Source organism: Gouania willdenowi, chromosome 13 (assembly GCF_900634775.1).
Source record: "Gouania willdenowi chromosome 13, fGouWil2.1, whole genome shotgun sequence".
Classification (NCBI taxonomy): domain Eukaryota; kingdom Metazoa; phylum Chordata; class Actinopteri; order Blenniiformes; family Gobiesocidae; genus Gouania; species Gouania willdenowi.
This window is the reverse complement of record NC_041056.1, coordinates 17,219,710-17,235,990: the sequence shown is the minus strand read 5'-3', so window position 1 is coordinate 17,235,990 and position 16,281 is coordinate 17,219,710. Positions and strand designations below refer to the sequence as shown.

General features: G+C 35.6%; 1 protein-coding gene across 1 annotated transcript in view; it reads left to right on the top strand.

Moving 5' to 3' along the window:
* drd2a (dopamine receptor D2a) overlaps positions 1-16,281 on the top strand; it is a 65,114-nt gene that overhangs the window by 38,701 nt on the left and 10,132 nt on the right. Inside the window, exons 3-4 of the mRNA XM_028465443.1 lie at positions 3,658-3,767; positions 14,980-15,116. Coding sequence (XP_028321244.1) covers positions 3,658-3,767; positions 14,980-15,116 — 247 coding nt within the window. The remainder of the gene's footprint in view (positions 1-3,657; positions 3,768-14,979; positions 15,117-16,281) is intronic.

Sequence of the window (16,281 nt, the reverse complement as noted above, 5' to 3'; positions counted from 1 at the left end):
GCGGGGTAGCTAAAAATGAATATGAGCTACACGGAACTTTACGTCACGTGGTGCACCTATCATGTGACCTAAACTGGCCAATGAGGGGCACTGCGTATCCATAGAGTGGCAGTCTACGGACCCGTAGCCACGGCTATCAATTATTTATTTTAAACTCTTTGAAAACTGGATGTTTAGTAATTCTTTCCAATTGTTGAGTTGGACACTACATTGTCGATTTTGAATTCATATTATTGTGCATATTTAATGATTCCTGTTGGGCTGAGTTTTAAATCTTGCAATAATAAATATTTTTGCATAATGGTCCACTCCTATGTTTATGAGTATTATAAAGTTTAAAAATACCATGTATCAGAACAGATACAAAGCATGTGAATAATTAGCAATTAATCATGAGTTAATTATGGAAGTCGTGCGATTAATCGCGATTAAAAAAAATTCATTGTTTGACACCCCTAGTGTGTGTGTGTGAGTGGCGGCGGTAGCAGTGCACACCGTGGAGGCTCCGCGGTGAAGCTTTTGTGAACAGCGCTCCGCTCCAGAGAAGAAGTTGTTGACAAAAAACAATTGGCCCATACTACTTTCTGACAAGGGAATTTATTGTTTCTATCGTGGGATTAAATATTCTTACTGGTGAGAATGTTTTTGATGATATATTGTCAACGATAACACATCGCACATTCTTGCTAATAAATAAAACTCATCACCATGAGCATGCTAACAGAAATGAATAACTCTGCATCACATTGAGTATTGTTAGTCACAGGATCAAAAATCCCTACAAATGAGGGTGATGTATTAATGCTACTTTTTATTAGATTAAATCATAGAGTAGGTCTCATAGATCAATTAATATAATTTACTCATTAAAACATTATACACTGTATGTTTTGAAAGTGGTCAAAGGCTTATAAATAAAAGAATTGGAAATATTCTCTCAGCAAGGCTTTAAATGTGTATATATATGTGTGTGTGTGTGTGTGTGTTTTCTGGCATTAATAATGATATCAGCAGGCGTGTTTTGCTGTATGTTTGCTTTATATTTCTCCCAGACGTATCACCTCCTCATTTCGCAGGGCTCACTCACCGCCTTTTCAATTTGCCAATGCCTTTCCCCTTTCAAATTAAAACTGCCTAATGATATGTTGTGGAAAAATAGGTTACACACTTAGTATTTGACATCACTGGAGAGACATTGCCTTGATCCCTCAGTCGGTCTGTGAATACGTTTTCATGTTTTATGTGAGATAAAGAGCATTAAAAAGCAATCAAATATACATGCTATGGTTGCCTCCTGCTGATGTGAGGATATAGTAAGCTAGGAATACCTGAGAGGATTTAATTGTTCTTACTATTTATGATGTGCAAACTTATACCACTACATATGGACCTGATATTGTATTTAATTTCTATTATTTGGAGATTGAAGTACGCATTAATATTCCCCTGGTGGTCGAAACTAAAGGTATCAGCAGCAATTGGGTCTACAGTCTCACATACAGAATAATGTAGATGGTTCAAGTCTGTTAAAAACAATAAATGATTTTATAAAGCCACTTTGTTCTATATAAATCGTTCGATCTGCCACAATAATGTCATTTAAATGTAAATACCTCAAATTTCTCAGCAATTTTTAGGTAAGATTAAAAAAAGATTAATTAGATTAATTAATCACAGAACAATTAATTAATTGCACAATATTTTTAATTTATTGACAGCACTAATTAAAAAGGTTTCATATCAAGCTTTTCCACATTTTACAATTTGAAAAAAAAAAAAGTCAATCGAGGGGTATACTGACACAAAAAAGTCTCAGATGCCCTCGTCAAAAATATTAAAACCTATGTTTTCATTGATTGTGAAGACTAACAATTAATAGGAAAGAAATTAGATGATTGACATTGACAGTGTATTTACAGCTGATTTAGGACCCGTTATTTTAAGAGATGCTAAGACAAGAGGAATGTTAACTTATGTTAAATGTTTGGTTATTTACTTCAGGCTCAGTAATCATAATTGAATTGTAATTGAAAACATAATTGTAACTGAAAAATGTAATTCACCCCAACCATGTTTAAAACCAAAATGCTTCATTACTGATGTGATGGATTTTTTTTTTTTTTTTACAGCTGGATTGTTTTATTAGTCTGTGGAAAACTTAGCAACAGAGTGACATTGAATAGAGGGATTAACAAAAAAAAGTGGAAAAGACCAGAATGACTCATTAGAACTTCCTGCAAATGATTGTCAGTTCGAGGGAAACGGAACTTCAACGACGTACAGCTTTTTAATGATAGAGGTTAGTTTTCAGAAGACACTGCCGAGGGACACAGATTAATCAAACACATGCACACTCACGGTCACACATTTTACAGAGCTGTGGGAGGCCACAGCGTGGCTGTAGTGTCAGGGAAAGGTAGGCGGATACAGACCTCTCAGCCTGTTAGCAACACAGAGAAACTGTGCTATGAATGCAAATGGCTTTCGATCATGCCTTGGCAGGATGTGATTGGCTAATTGACTCACTGACAATGAGGATGTCAACGATAGTAAAACCTTTATGTTTTTAACAACTATTTTAAAGAGGTCAGTCAACTGGAGCTTTCACTCACCAACATGGCAGACGTACGTACTGTATGTACTATGCTGTATGTGTTTTTTTTTTTTTTTTCTCCATTGGAACCAACTTTTAGTGTTTTTTCCCAAGGACATTTATACGTGCTTGCAGCAAAACGAATAGCAGTTAGTGTTATTGAAACACTGTTTGATAATAATATATCCATATGGGCATCAGGGTCAACTACATTTTCAATTACAATAATGTTTTCAATTTCCCATGTTCAATTACAATTTAATTATGCTTAGTGACCAGCATTTCTTTTTTCAATTACAATTAAATTACAACATTTTTTCATCTTCAGAAAGTCAATTACGTTCTCAATTATTAAAGTTCAATTACAGTGAATCATGAAATAAATGAGCTAATAAAAGTTAACCTTCCTCTTGTGTTAGCTTTCTGTTAGCATCTCTAATGGTAATGGGTCTTATATCAGCTGTAAAATACACTAAAAACAAATATCAATCATCTGATTCCTTTCCTATCGATTGGTTACTTTGTCAGACTTCCTAATCAATGAAAATATAGGTATTGATATTTCTAAGCCTTTTTCCTGTCAGCATACCCCTAGATTTATATATATTTTTTGAATAGTAAAATTTGGGGAAGCATGTAATGTGTATAACTGTACATAGAACTGTAACATGGTTTAGCTTTGAATTACAATTGACAATTTTTATAGAATTTTCATGGCAATTACAATGACAAAGTCAATTATCTAAACTCAGTTACAATTTAATTATGGCAGCAACAGTTTCTTGAAATTATAATTATGCCATAACTGTAGTTAATTATCAATTACGTGATTACAATTAAAGTTGACCCCAATCTTGATGGGCACTCATATTTACAGTTTATTGCTTCATATCAAACTCTTTATTGTATATTTAACTTTTTAGCTTATTGAAAACACTGTACAAGCCAGGACTGCTTTGATTATTTCAATGATTAAAAAAAAAAATTTTTTTGTCAGTTTGTGTCAGGGTTTTTTTTCTTCTGATGGCTGTAAACTGTCATTCGTTGTTGTTCCTCTCTTCTAGGTAGTGGGAGAGTGGCGCTTCAGCAAGATCCACTGTGACATTTTTGTCACTCTAGATGTAATGATGTGCACCGCGAGCATCTTCAATCTCTGTGCCATCAGCATTGATCGGTGAGTTTGCCACTGCACTGATGTTTTTTTTTTTTTTTTCTCTTTGCTTTGACTGTAAGTGTCTCCAGCATTGGATTTTCAATGGAAATCTTTACCTTTTAAATAACAGAGGAAGATGGCAATTATTTAAGTGCATAGCCATCACAGTCACATACGTACGTATTTACAGACTAAATAGGATTGTCTAGTATAGATTTGAATTCACATACAGCTATTTTATTACTTATTTAGTAATGTTTTCACAGGCGTTTCTGAATATTTGTTTGTTTGTATCTTATCGGGATAATGTCAAAAGTACTCAGCAGATTGTTTTTTTTTTTTTTTTTTTTTTTACCAAAGGTAGAACTCAGGCAATTAAAGATTCTATTACATTTTGGAGGTGATCTGGATCAATATACTGATTTTTTTTTTTTTTTTTTTTTTTTTTTTTTAGATCAGGTTAAAAGATAAATAAATCACTATTTTTCATCATTGGCAATTTTTCAAGAATTTGTAACAGATCCATCTTTATGAAACCCAGTTATGTTTGGTTGGTTCATCAATTTCATCTGGATCAAATCTGTGTTGTTCATTTTATCATGATTTTTTTAAAATTTTTTCAAACGGGGTTGCCCACATCTGTAACGTTATTAACGGAGATAAAAAATTCTTCCAAGTCTATAAAGTGTGAATAATCATGATACCAGGATTAGGATCAATGATCCAGATGACTACCAGAATCAGAATTCCTTAATTAATCCCAGGGGGAAATTGCGTAAAGCATCTGGCAAAGAGGATTTTTGGCACTCGGAGGAGGTTTGCGCTCTTTTTTTTTTTTTTTTTTTTTTTTTTTTTTTTTTTTTTATTACTGCTTCAGTATTGAAGCTTTCACGCTTGCACATCAAATTTGTGAAGATACCTATGAGTCAAATCTGACAACCCTGTCTCACAGCAAAATGTGTAATAGCAATGTTTGTCCACATGTAATATTGTAAGCAATTTACGTTTGAGGCTCGTAGAAGGTAAAATGTTTACAGTTTTATCCGCGTCATCTTTTCAACGAGCTGACGTCAGGTCATGTGACTACTGACTCCGCCACCTGCCTAACTGAAAATCATGGCTGACATTGTGTATATTTTACTGGCAAATGGCCTTATTTCAAGGTAGATTGTGGCTTTAGAATTGTTCAGATGACATTTCTAGTGAGAAATGTACCCTTACCTTTCATAGTGTCTATTTGGTTTATGTATAGGATCTGTAGTTTGGTCGTTTCAGCATAAATTCCTCACGCGTTATGCTGTTGCTATGGTGCACTCACGCTTAGAACGTACATTTTTTTTTTTTTTTTAAATGGAAGTGAAAATATTTACTTTTTCACTTTTTTATTATTTATATTTGAATATATGTCTGTATCTTGGAGCCAAAGTGTAATTTAAAACTGTTAGTAATCTTGTAATAATGGAACAATGGGGTCTATTCTCCCATGCATATAAGTAAAAAAAGCTGCATAGCTGCGCTGTTTTTGGCTGCGCGTTATTCTCCCACTGTCACTGTGTGCCTACATCCCAGCTACGCACTGTGGGTGGAGCGGCCCTGAAATGTTGGCGCTCCCATTCAAATCTGGTCTTATGCGCATTCTCCCGTCTGTTTAAGTGCTTTTCCTTTTACGTGCTTCCAAACCTGGAATAACTGCAGCGCCCCGGGAAGGTGAAACATTATATTGCACTAGAAAATTTAGAAATATGGACTAAGTTACTTTTTAAGCCACATGGACTCGTGCGTCGTGGAGCTGCAGCTGTGATCACCTGAGTTGTACCTCAGCTGCTGCTGCGTGACTAATTAAAACTCATACAGACGCAGACTTCTGTCCACGTTTGTCACAGTGATTCAACTATTTTCATACTATGTCCAACGTAAAGCCACAGTTTTAATTTTGAAAATTGTTTTGTGGTTACGTGTTGTTGTCACAGTTGTATTTAACGAGCAGCTGGCTGGAGGTTTGGTGCGTGTGTGTTTCTCTCGCCCTCCTTCTCTGCTTCTCACTTACATTACAGCGATGTGAGAACGCTGCGCTGAGGAGAATTGTTAAAACTTTGAGGATTAGTTTACTACTTGTTTGAATATATATTCCTGTTAATGTTGATGCAATTTAGAACAGATACATGAACAGTTCGTTATTTTCCTCTGCTAATTTATGTTCTGGGGTTGTGTTGGAATGGACTATTGTTCATTGTTTCTTTTTGTGTTTAATATTATATATCTTTATACTCAATAATCATTTTAATAAAATATATCTTCAGTCAGGCCAACGTTTGTCAAAGCTATTTTCAGGACAAGGATGAACAGTTCTCTTTCATAATATTTCTTGAGAGGTCTCACTCTGTTTTTTTTTACTTGTTCTTGTTCTACATCCCCTGTTTTTATTATTTGTTAAATATTTTTTACTTGGTGTCGTTCTACCTCACCTTTGTTAATTTCAATAAATGTCAATTTTTTTTTAAATTGAGACTTGTACCATTTGATATCATCATTGTGTCATTTTTTTATGATTGAGAGAGCAAAAGTAGTATTGGCTCCAAATATTGGCTCAAGAAAATAGTCCATATCGGTCATTGGCTAAGGCCGATATATATATATATCAGGGGTTGCTAGAAAGTCTTGATATCAAAATGGGGTCATGATCCAAAAAATGTTGGGAACCCCTGCACTAAATACATTTTCTTTCCACTCATTTACAAAATGAGATTCTTTAAAATGTGCGTCATCACTCGTTCATTCCATCATTATGCTCTATAGTTGTTTTTAAATAGTTTTCTAAGCAAAATGGTATAGTCAGGCAAAGGGGGTACTTGGATTCAGAAATAAGATAGGGGTACTTGAGCTCAAAAAAACTGATTTAAAGCAGTGAGGTGACAAACATCTGTGAAAAATAATATGTAAACATAGCGGTGTGAAAGCAACTCTGAGTTTGAACATAGAGCTGTGGGCTATGTTCAAATGAACCTAGTTAAAGGTCTAGCTAGTAGCCTCTAAACTTTGTGTGGCCCTAATATTTGCTTATGAATTATTCATACAGAGCTTTAGGGAATGAGCTTTCATGGCTGAGCTGCTGCTTTTAATACTTAAAAGTTCAATTCTAAGTATCAGATGCAGTTATGTGAAGCATGTCAACTGGGTTATTTTAAGCTGTGGAAATGTGTTATTTGGACTGACTAATCTTGTACTTATGACTCTGCCAATTGGATATTTGGTAGTGGAAATGTGAGTGATGTTTGCACAGCTGCATTGAGCCAAGGGTAGAGTTTGGTTAATAGGGCTTATGATTGGTTGGGCTTTTGGAAAAAACTAGCTGGAGAGGAGGGAGTTTGTTAAGCATCATTTGGCCCATACTGATCACCACCACTGTGAGGAAGCTACATACTCCCAAAGGCTCCACTGTGGCTACACTGTCTAGTAGTACAATAAAATGTAAAGAAATATACCGGTAAACAAAAAAAGGAAATCAAGTCTAATTGAACAAAAAGTCAAAGGGCTGCAATGAGTTAGTATTTGTTTTTGTGGTTTAACTTTGCAAATGACCTCCAATAGCATGCATTACATGTGTTAACATTAAATACACAAAGTCATGGACTGTAGCTGCTGCATTATTTATCACTAAAGTAGACAAGTGAATCAAGTGACTTTGTCAGTCCATATATCAGGGTTAGTCAGCATTTCTGCTCTCCTAATATTTCCTTCTGAAACTTTGCACCGATAAGCAACACTGCACTCTACTGAAACATTATGAGTGAAGGAAATTAATTCATCTCCTTGTGTAAACCTTTATGGAGCAGAATCAAATTGACAAGTAGGCCTATTTCTATTATATTTGTGTTTTTTTTTTTTTTTTTTTTTTTTTTACATATTATGCCACAACATTAATCAAATGACCTGTTACTAGTAAGCTGGAAAACTTTCATCACTATTTAAAACGAAAAAGATTTCATTGTCTATTTGTGCATGTGCTTGTTTTCTTGCCTTTTTGCCCCAAGTCAAACAGTTTGCACTTTGAATACATGGGTTATTTAAAACAGTGTTTCCAGAGGCTGCTTGCAAAACATCATTCAGACATGAGAATGAGTATATGGATAAACGTAGCCCCCGCACTCAATAACAGTCACAGGAAACAAACTGACTGCGTGTGCTGCCGCAGAACGATTAGTCCTTGGCTGCGTGAAAACCCGGAAATTAAAGGAACATTTGTAAAGGATCCAAATGCATTGGATGGCATGGGCAGGTAATTATTTGTTCTGAAGCTGCTGAAGAGAGACATGTTTTTAATTTTGTTTATACATATTTTCCGCTTTCTGTATTTGTGAACATTAATCAAGAAAACATGAATATGGATCAGGAGTACTTTGGCTTCAGTCATTCTTTCATCCACAACTTAATAAAAACCAAGAAGAAAAAGATACTTTTAGGATTCAGAATCAGTTAATAAGAAAACACAGTGACACATTAATCGGACATATGAATGCATTATCAGCTGCAGGAGGTGGGGAGCTCTCAAACAAAAGCCAAGGAAATTAGCCACTCACCTCCACTTCCGAATGAGGGAACTAATAAAACTTTAGCCAAAACTACTCCCATGTAGGAGGTGATACGAACATACACATACCAGCTGCTATCTGAAAAACAATCTAATTAGGGTGTCCAGAAAGCTGCTTTAAGTTGATTTTGGAGACATTTGTTAAAAATAAAAATATGGCATTTTAAATTCCTTGAGGCTAAATGTCAGCGCTGTTTTCTTTCATAACAGAGTTTATTTTGGTATATTTTTTATCAAAATTAAAACTGCAGGCACCTATCGGGCCAACATATTGTGACAATTGTCACAATAGTGGTTCAATTTGCTTAACAGAATTACATCTCCTTATTAATATGCTCTAATATCTCCCAATGGTCTAACAGCTACAGTGTTGCTTTAAAGTTCCCACCCACAATTAGGTTTTTGATTATAGAGTAAAACTTTGAGCAGTTTCAATTTTTTAGGTTTCGCTTGCATATTTTTGCTGTTGGCCTTGTTTACTCAGCAAACTTCTGCACATTATGAAGAACATTTCTACCCTCCAGCAAATGCATATTAGCTAACACCGGCCAATAGGCTTACGAACCATACATTTTACCGTATCTGAGAAATAATAAAAACTTGTTTATATAATTGTGAATTTTAGCCTGAAATCTTGTCTGATGAATCTTGCCTTGTTTATTTATTTTTTTTCTCACCCCAAATATGTATGTTTATTATGAGCTATTTTTCCAAAATTAAATCTTAAAAATAATTACTTGTACTTTGACTGTGGCTCATTAAAATGCAAGAGGCAATAACTACACAAAGACAATTAAAAGGAAAAGACAATGTAGTCAGTTTACAGTAATGTGTACAGAATAGTGTTTCTAAATGAAGTGGTCTCATTGCACTAAAGAAGGGTATGTTTAACTGATTGGTTGAAATCAAATATTCAGTCTCTGACCCATTTTTAGTGGGCTGTAGACATTAATTTATGCTGCATCTGCAGCAATATCATGTGTAACACTAGTAGGTTAGATTTTTATGGTTTTGATTCCGATTCTGCTTAACGATTCGGTTCTTTATCGATTCTATTATTGACTCTAATTTGGGAAAAAAGGAGAACACACAGGTGGATTAGCACACAAGCAGTCATTGACTTACTGATCAGTGATATCTATCCTAGCCCGTCATTTTACTCTTCCCTGATTCTGTGAAAGGTAGTTACTGACTGCAGTATTAACAGCAGAGGACATGCTTGCTTTGCCGCTGCTGCTTGATTGAGATTCACTTGAAAACAGGACATTTCTTCAAAGTCATTGAATGCTTGAGTAAATGTTTCCATATATTGGTAGTATTTCCTCAATTTGATAAAATATTCACTTTGTTAGTATAGCAAGTTGCCCTGTTATCCGTTCTTGTGAAACGTAACAAATCATTTGAGCGTTTGTGCCACTTTAACGCCATGTTTCCTGCTGGCTGCGCTGGTGAATGACGTGAATAACTGTGCGGGGTGATGTCTTTTGTGCACGCTGGAATCGATAAGGGGAATCATCTAAGGAATTGAAACACTTTTGCTTCCCATCCCTAAATACTAGTGCCCCTATACAGTATCTCTGATCTGAAGCGTAGCTTTGTGCTGCACTTTGCCTTCAGCACCTGCTTTCTAAAATTAGTTGTGTTTTTTTTTTTCTCCCTGTGTTGTTGCGTGCGATTCCCTAGGGGTAGACTCCAGTGCTTGGCTGCGTCCGAATAGTCCCTCCTATCTCCTTTCCTATCCACTGTTCTTTAACCCTCGGAAGTGTTTAAGTGGTGGCCAAGATAAAAGAGCATTCAAATTTTCTGAGGAAAGGAGGCGCGGCTGTAGGATTATCGCGTCACCTTGTAGAAGTGCATCTGATCGTCAAAACAAATGTGATCACCTTTTCCTAACACCTTTCTTTAACCCTGTGACGTCATCCACGGGGTTATGGAAAAGTGGATAGGAAAGAAGATAGGAGGGAGTATTGGGACGCAGCCAGTCTCTGCAGATGCATGATACCGAGCCATTCATTTGATTCAGGTGTGTTAGAGCATGGGACACATCTAAAAGTCTGAGGAACCCGGCCCTTAAGGACTGGAGTTGCCCAATGCTTATCCCTGAAACTATGTGTGGTTGTGGCACGTTGGCTAGTTGGAGGACTGCTGACACACCATACGGTGTAAGTGAATAATAATTGTCTCAACATCAAAGGGTGGCACAAGTGCAATCACCCTATTTCTGTACTCAGTGTAACACAGTGAAAACACAGCTGTTTTCTTCATTTGAGTCCGTCTGCTGAGCCAGAAACATACATTGATGTTAATGAACTGCAGATCAAGAGTGAAGTGGCCAGGGGCCGTCTACAAAGTGCAACACAGAAAACACATTTCAACAATAAAATCTGCTAGAAAGCACTCAGAAATCGCAGACCTTCCTCATATTCAATGCTGATCCAGTGATCAAACTCAGTGGGGTGATAGTGGAACCATCTCTACATGTCCGAGTTATATTTCAAGAACATTAGTCAGTTACGAAGCAATAATGAGAGATAAGGATTTTTAGATTTCTAAAACTGATCCAGATTTGGAAGATTGATGCAGATCACCGAAAAAAATGGAAATACTCGTTCCTTATTCCATTTCTGATTTTTGCCTAAAATTTCATCAAAATCTATGCATTAGTTTTGTTCACAGACAAACAAAAATCATTATCTTCTTGGCAAAGGGAATACTGTCACTGTCTTGTAATATGTTGCTCTGGAAGTCCAGTGAATTATTTAACAGGCCATGCTGATCATACCACAACAGTTCTAAAAATACGGTAAATGTTTTAGGGAATATTTATTTTTAAACAATTGTCACGAATGTTATTCCTTCACGCACTCATATATAATGTATTTTGAGACATTTATATTCATAAGTGTGGGTTTTGTTGGAGTGGTAAGTGATTACTTGTTTCAGATAATTGACCAATCACACAGAAAACAATCTCCTCTGGAACTCTGATGGTATTTGAACTTTTGGAATTACTGGTGCGTAAATACAATGATTACATTAAATATGTCAGTGGCACTTTCTCAACTCACACACTTTCCACAGCAATGTCTTTAAAGTTACTGAAATAAAAGCTAAAGCAGAGTGGTTTATTCCTACTTCAGCAGTGACATTTTTTCATAAATGTGCACCACTTTCTAGCACAGGGGTCTGCAACATTTACTCTCAAAGGAACCATTTTGCCTCATCTCACCTGGATGAAAGTCCTTCTGGAGCTGAAAAAATACCTTCTCAATGAAGACAATAGTGTATTAAATTCTATACAGTTACAATTCTATACAATGTTTGATTTCATTTGATTTGATTTATAGGGATGTAACGATTCACTCAACTCCCGATATTCAAAACAATGCAATTTAACTAAAAATAAATCTTGAATTAAATAAATAAAGGAATAATACAAATGAAAATGAAGCCTATTAATTTAAATTCTGGTTCTATAATAAACAATGCAAAACTGCATAATAGTTCTTTTTCTTTTAAAAGTGCAACTGAAAATGTATTTTGTGCCTTAACAATTGGACTTTAAAAAAAAAAAACCGTGATTGCACTAATTTACGTCATATTTGTTTGGACCAGCAGAGGGCGCTGGTAACACAGTGGTCGGTTGGCATGCAGATATCTTGCAGTGAAGAAGAGAAGCTATGCTAGCAGACAGAGCTAATAGAAAAACGTGACTTTTACAGATAATCTTTCGGTGCTAAAGGGGTAATGAATCATTTATTAACATTTAAGAGTAGAAGGCAGCCAGAAAGAAAGTATTAGCAGACTCCGCCCACCGCCAACACTTCCGGATAGCGCCCTCTGCTGGTTAAAAAAGTACTGCGATTCAATTGTCAGAAAATCGATATCAACCGTGATACCTATGAATCGATTTTTAACTGCCTTACGATTAATCGTTACATCTCTATTGATTTATATTGATCATGTAAATGGCACCTTAAAAACTGTTTAAAATAAAACCAATTAACATCAAGAAATGACAACAAAACAGTATTCAAATTCTTATGCTTCTCACTTTACATGAACACAATGTTATATAAAGAAGATTTTTTTTTTTTTAATTGTATTTGAAAGGCTACAAAAAGTTACTTAAATTTGATAACACATAATCCTGTCAGTTAATACATGCGAATTGCTAATTTCTTGCCACACATAAAGCATGCATATTTAACCGGCACATTGGCGGTTAAATGATGTCCCCACACAATTAAAATCTCTATTTTCTAGAATAGTGTTTTTGTTGGTTTAGTTATCTTACCAGGGATTTAAAAGTTAAGGTTAGCCACAGGTGCAGGAAAGTTAATGATCTGTAGATGTTACAGGAGGTGAAGTAGGAAGGTGCTGAGTCATTGCACAACATGATTTATTTTAAGGTTGAAAAACTGTTATATATTTTATATGTCATTAATCATAAATAGCCGCAGGTTGCAGACCCCTGCACTAGGCGAACTCATAGCAAACCTGATGCAACACTAGAAATGCTGTCACTGTGTGTAAAGCTGCTTTACTTTTTATGTATTTATATATATATTTTCTAAAAGAACATTCAGGTTTATATTGTTTGTCAAAATACCAAGAACACCTAGTTTGGTGCCTGACTTTAACTTCAGTGCATCATGTAGAGCAGTGTTTCTCAAATGGGGGTACGCTATGCAATGATACCACAGGGGGTACTTGAGATAGAGAGAGTGGAAAATTAAGAAATAAAGTGTCAGTCTTCATCCCACCCCAGGCGTGAGATGACTGGAAATCAATCAATCAATCTTTATTTATATAGCGCAGATTACAACAAATGTCATCTCATAGCGCTATCAAGATATCAAATTTATAATAATAATGATAAGGAAAAAACCCAACAAAATCCAATGATTAATATTATAGAAATAAATCAATATTTTTTGGGGGGGTCACCAGAAATTCTTGATATCAAAATGGGATCACGATCCAAAAACGGTTCAGAACCACCGCACTAAAAACTGTTTCTTTCCACTTATTTACAAAATGAGATTCTTTAAAATGTGTGTTATCACTCGTTCATTCCATCAATATCAATCATGTTTTTTATTTATAAGAAAGCGCCTTTCATACAGACGAGCATAGATTCAAAGCGCTTTTACATAATTAAAAATAAACTATAAAAACAACTTAAAAGATAACAATCCTGAAACTATAAAAACATTAAAGATAATAATCCTAAAACTATAAAAACCACAAAAGATAACAATAAATACATGTAAGATAACCATCCTAAAATGAAGAAATGATTTGTTAAAAGCTCATTTAAAAAAGTGGGTCTTGAGCCTGTTTTTAAATTATGTTCTACAGTTGTTTTTAAAAAAATTCTCAAAAAAAAATGTTGTGGTCGGACAAAGGGGGTACTTGGATTCAGAAATAAGACAAAAAGTTTGAGAACCACTGATTCCGAGGTTAAAAAATAGACCAGTATAGAAAAGTATATTTTTTGGCCAAAAAAACCCCTCAACTGCCAGGTTATTTTAGAAGAGTCGCTAATGATGTCACTCGTCAACTGCAGGACCTGTGGTACAGTTGAACGTAGCAAAGTCTGTTGTCATGGCAGCATGTTAGACACGTTGCATGGAATAATACAATTACCTTGAATTGATCATAATATCCATGTGTTTTCCATTAAGACACCCATTCAAAATAACCCCATTAAAGTCCAACTGTCCTGGGTTTGTATCTAAAAGTCTTTCCACTAAGCTAGTAGAGAAATCAATGAAAGAAAGACAATAAAAAGCTGAGCAACAGCTTTTACACAAAGCTGACTCAGGGTCAACCAGTGTAGCAAGGTTGAACCATAAGGTCTTGAGTGTTTGGTGTTCTTCATTATCTATCTCATGGTACCAAAGTGTCTTAGGACAAAGCAGGTTAGAAGTGTCCGAAAATGTGAAATTAACACGAAATGTCTGTGCTTTTACTTCAATCTCAGATCACTATAGACAAATAATCAATTGGTGAATCAATCATAGCATTTAAAGTAAATAAGAATAGCCATGTTATTTCTAAGGCTCATTGTAGTATCCTGAGAGTAGTTTATGTTACCCCACGGCTCAGGAAAATGGATGAATGAAAAGTTCATATTGACCATTTTAATGAAATGTAACATATTGACTCTGTCACCTCACGCAAATCTTTAAACAGCCTGAGCAGCCGTGAGTAATGTCAACCCTGATAGTTGTATAAACGTGCAGGTACAATACATGTTTGATATTAAATCATGTATAAAGTACTCATCAGTCTTCTGTCTTTAATTCTTCCCTGAAGGGAAAGATTAGCATGAATGCTAAACATCGATCTTTGCTCTAGATACATTTCCAAAAGATGTATAAAGGAAGCTTAACGAAGCCTGATAAACCACCACTGATGTTCTCTGATTTTTTTTTTTGTGTTTGTGTGTTAAAAGCATTATAGCTAATTAAATTATTAATTGAAGATCAGATTAAATGTTCTAACCAGGAATTATAAACAAAGGGGTCCCCAAGATTAACAATGGTGTATGAAAGCCCTATGTTTAAGTTGGGAAGGTTATTTCTACTTTTAATAATGGTAAATAATGTATTTTTTTTTTCTTTCCTTTTGTTACAGTTACACGGCGGTTGCAATGCCAATGCTGTACAACACTCGGTACAGCTCCAGGAGACGGGTCACTGTAATGATCTCTTTGGTGTGGTCCCTGTCATTTGCTATATCATGTCCACTGTTGTTTGGCCTAAATAACACAGGTAAGAACATATAATGTATTTTGGCCCTTTTATCTTGAGTATGGTGTGTTTTTGTAGCAAGATTTACCATGTGTTCACTGAACTTCTATGAGGTCAACCATTAGCATTCCAAGTCAGAATAAAAGGCACCAGAGGAGTTGGAGCATGTTATGCTTGTTAGCTCCACACCAGAGTTTAAGTAGCGTTCCATACCTGCCTAACTAAACAAAGTCAACAAACAGAGGAAATTAACTGTGATGAATGAGTGCTGGCAGGAAAGTGCCTCTAAACACACTGAATCTAATCTTTCAAGTCATGGCCCTAGACGACTGATCAGCATTTCAGCCATTCACTGAGGAAGTGTTTAAATCAAGACTGAAAATAAGCAAAAAAGTAAACACAAGCCGCAATCGACCCAAAATATACCCAGAAAGAACTCATAAGGTCACATGAAAGCCATCAGAAGACGCTTTGATGCTTTCCTTAAAGCTGATATCTGGAGTTTCTGAGAAATCTAAGTTTATGAACGATTCTTTTAAAATGCGAAAAAAAATTCCCAACTAGTCTTTTACTATGGTCTTCTGCCGTTGGTCATTCATATACATGAAGGTATATAAGTCCCTCCTTCGCCCTATAGACCCCTATACAAATGGAAACAAGTGCCATGATTGCCCAGCCAATAAGTTTTGACTTCCTGTTTTTGAGAAGTGAATGCGGAATTGTGCACGGAAACAAGTCCGCGCCTCACAACAGCAAACAGGTAAATACTGTATGATTTTGGCTCTTACTTGACCGATAGACCTATATCAATGTGACCCGATGCATCGAAACATGTCAGGGGTTAAAATCAAATGAAACCTTAACATATATGACCCAAAATACTCTTTTGTGTCTCAACTGACGACACAAAACATGGTTCATTCTTTTGAAATAAAAACTTTTTTTGTACATGTGAGCCAAAAGCAGCTACAACAGAATCATTTTTACAACTTTCCTTTTGTTGCCAGGCAAGCACAAGGCGAGTGGGTGGCAGAGATTGATATTTGTGTAAAGATTTTAGCAGAATTGTGGTAGTAATGCATGACCCTTCCGTATCTGCATTGGGTTCTGGGACTTTTTTTATCTCTTCCTGCTCAGAAAGGGCTTTGCCTGTGGAGTCCTTGCAGGTAATTCTGATCGAGGGCTG